This window comes from Colobus angolensis, unplaced genomic scaffold, assembly GCF_000951035.1.
Source record: "Colobus angolensis palliatus isolate OR3802 unplaced genomic scaffold, Cang.pa_1.0 Scaffold88, whole genome shotgun sequence".
NCBI classification, from domain to species: Eukaryota; Metazoa; Chordata; class Mammalia; order Primates; family Cercopithecidae; genus Colobus; species Colobus angolensis.
Genome location: NW_012122709.1, coordinates 5,168,831 through 5,170,431, shown reverse-complemented (window position 1 = coordinate 5,170,431; position 1,601 = coordinate 5,168,831). Strand labels below are relative to the sequence as shown.

The window sequence follows — 1,601 nt, the reverse complement described above, 5'->3', positions numbered from 1 at the left end:
CCGCGCCCTCCGCTCGCCCCCTCGCCCCGCCCCGCCCCCGTCCGGCTTCCCTGGTGGAGGCCGTCTAGGAAACCAAAAACTCCCAGGATGCCCTGGTGTGACCGCGGAGGGCGGCCCGGGGCCGCTGGGCGGTACCTCCACACCCGCCCCGACGCGTTCTCCGGATCTTCGGGCCTCAGGGCGCCTAGAAGGCAAGGACGCAGACCTGACGGCGGCCGGTGAGCGGGGCGCGTTCTGCTGGGTCGGGAAGAAAAATAATTCTGCAAGGTAGTTTGTTTTTTATTAATTCGCGCTTGGCCACCTCATCTGTAAAGAGATTCTAAAACCGAGATCTGGAAAAGTGCTCTGTAGACTCCTTGAAGGAGTTTGCCTCCTTTGTACGCTGCGTGAACTTGCCTCACCTTTAAGAGAGTCTTAAAGGTAAAGACATGGAGACCCTTCCTCCAGGGACCTTCCTGAAAACGTTTTGGTTCTCATCTGCTGCCGCGTGTGTCCACTTTGCCTTTAAGGAGTTCTTAAAGGCAAGGGCCTGGAAGCCCTTGATTCAGTTGACTTACTAGTCCACCACGGCACTTCCCCTTTAAGATTATTAAAGGTAAGGGGTGGACAGACTTTCTGCATTCAGATGCTGAGCAGTGGCAACCCCTTTGGGCCAGGGCCCAGGGGCACCAGCAAGAGGCCACCCTTTCCCTTTTCAATAAAGAATTTTTATACTGCATCTGTTCACGTTTGACTCTGTTCTTGGAGTCTGTGGGGGAGGAAATGGGTGTTGATGGAAACTGCTGTTACCCACCAGAAAACTCAGGCCCAGAGGAGCAAGGAACCTAACTCTCTAAGGAGGCTCTGGAACTTACTTGACCTGGGATAGTCCGTGTCAAAGGGCCACAGGCCCTTACAGATAATCGGGCCCACTTCTTTCGCCGATGAGAAACAGGCCTGGAGAGGAACAAGGACCTCCTAGAAGTCATTTGTAAATTAGTGACACAGTGGGACCAAATCTCTAGACTCTGAGCCTCATCTCCTTACCTCACTCTATCCTGCAGGGAACAGGCCAGAGGCTACATTTAGCTCCCAGAGGTACTCAGCTTTGACTTGGGCTGGTTCAAAGTGGGGCCCATATCCTGTGCGTGATGGGGTCTCTCTGTGCCTCCTCTGGCAGGGCTCCACAGCCCCAGCTGTCACCTGCAAAGCCCGTGTGAGTACTGAAACTGTCACTGCCTCCCCTGGGGACGCCCACGCCTGCTGCTGCCTGAGCCATGAGTTTGAACAAAGGGAGCAGAGGCAGCAGCTCCCCTCACCACCCCTAGACATACAATATAGCTACCTGAGCACCTGAGGGCCAGCCTCCATTCCACCCCACACAGCCTCCCAGAACTTGATGGAAAGAGGGTTGCAATGCTTCCTGAGTCCTTGCAGCTGGAGAGGAGCCAAGGGGACCAGCCCAGCATGGGTAGTTATAATAAGATGAATAATGGCACTATCCTTAGGACTTTATACACTTTGTATGTTAATTCCTTAAAGACTATATAAGGTCCAGCCTGGGAAACATAGTGAGAGCCAGTTTCTACAAAAAATATAAAAATCGGCTAGGCATGGTGGCT

At 53.6% G+C, this 1,601-nt stretch overlaps 1 protein-coding gene across 1 annotated transcript in view; it reads left to right on the top strand.

Annotated features, from left to right (window-relative positions):
* The window catches only part of REM2 (RAS (RAD and GEM)-like GTP binding 2), a 5,428-nt gene extending 4,092 nt beyond the window's left edge, over positions 1-1,336 (top strand). The window contains exons 4-6 of the mRNA XM_011930962.1: positions 87-218; positions 409-521; positions 1,160-1,336. Of these exons, the coding sequence (XP_011786352.1) occupies positions 87-218; positions 409-521; positions 1,160-1,336 (422 nt within the window). The remainder of the gene's footprint in view (positions 1-86; positions 219-408; positions 522-1,159) is intronic.
* Positions 1,337-1,601: the final 265 nt, after the last annotated feature.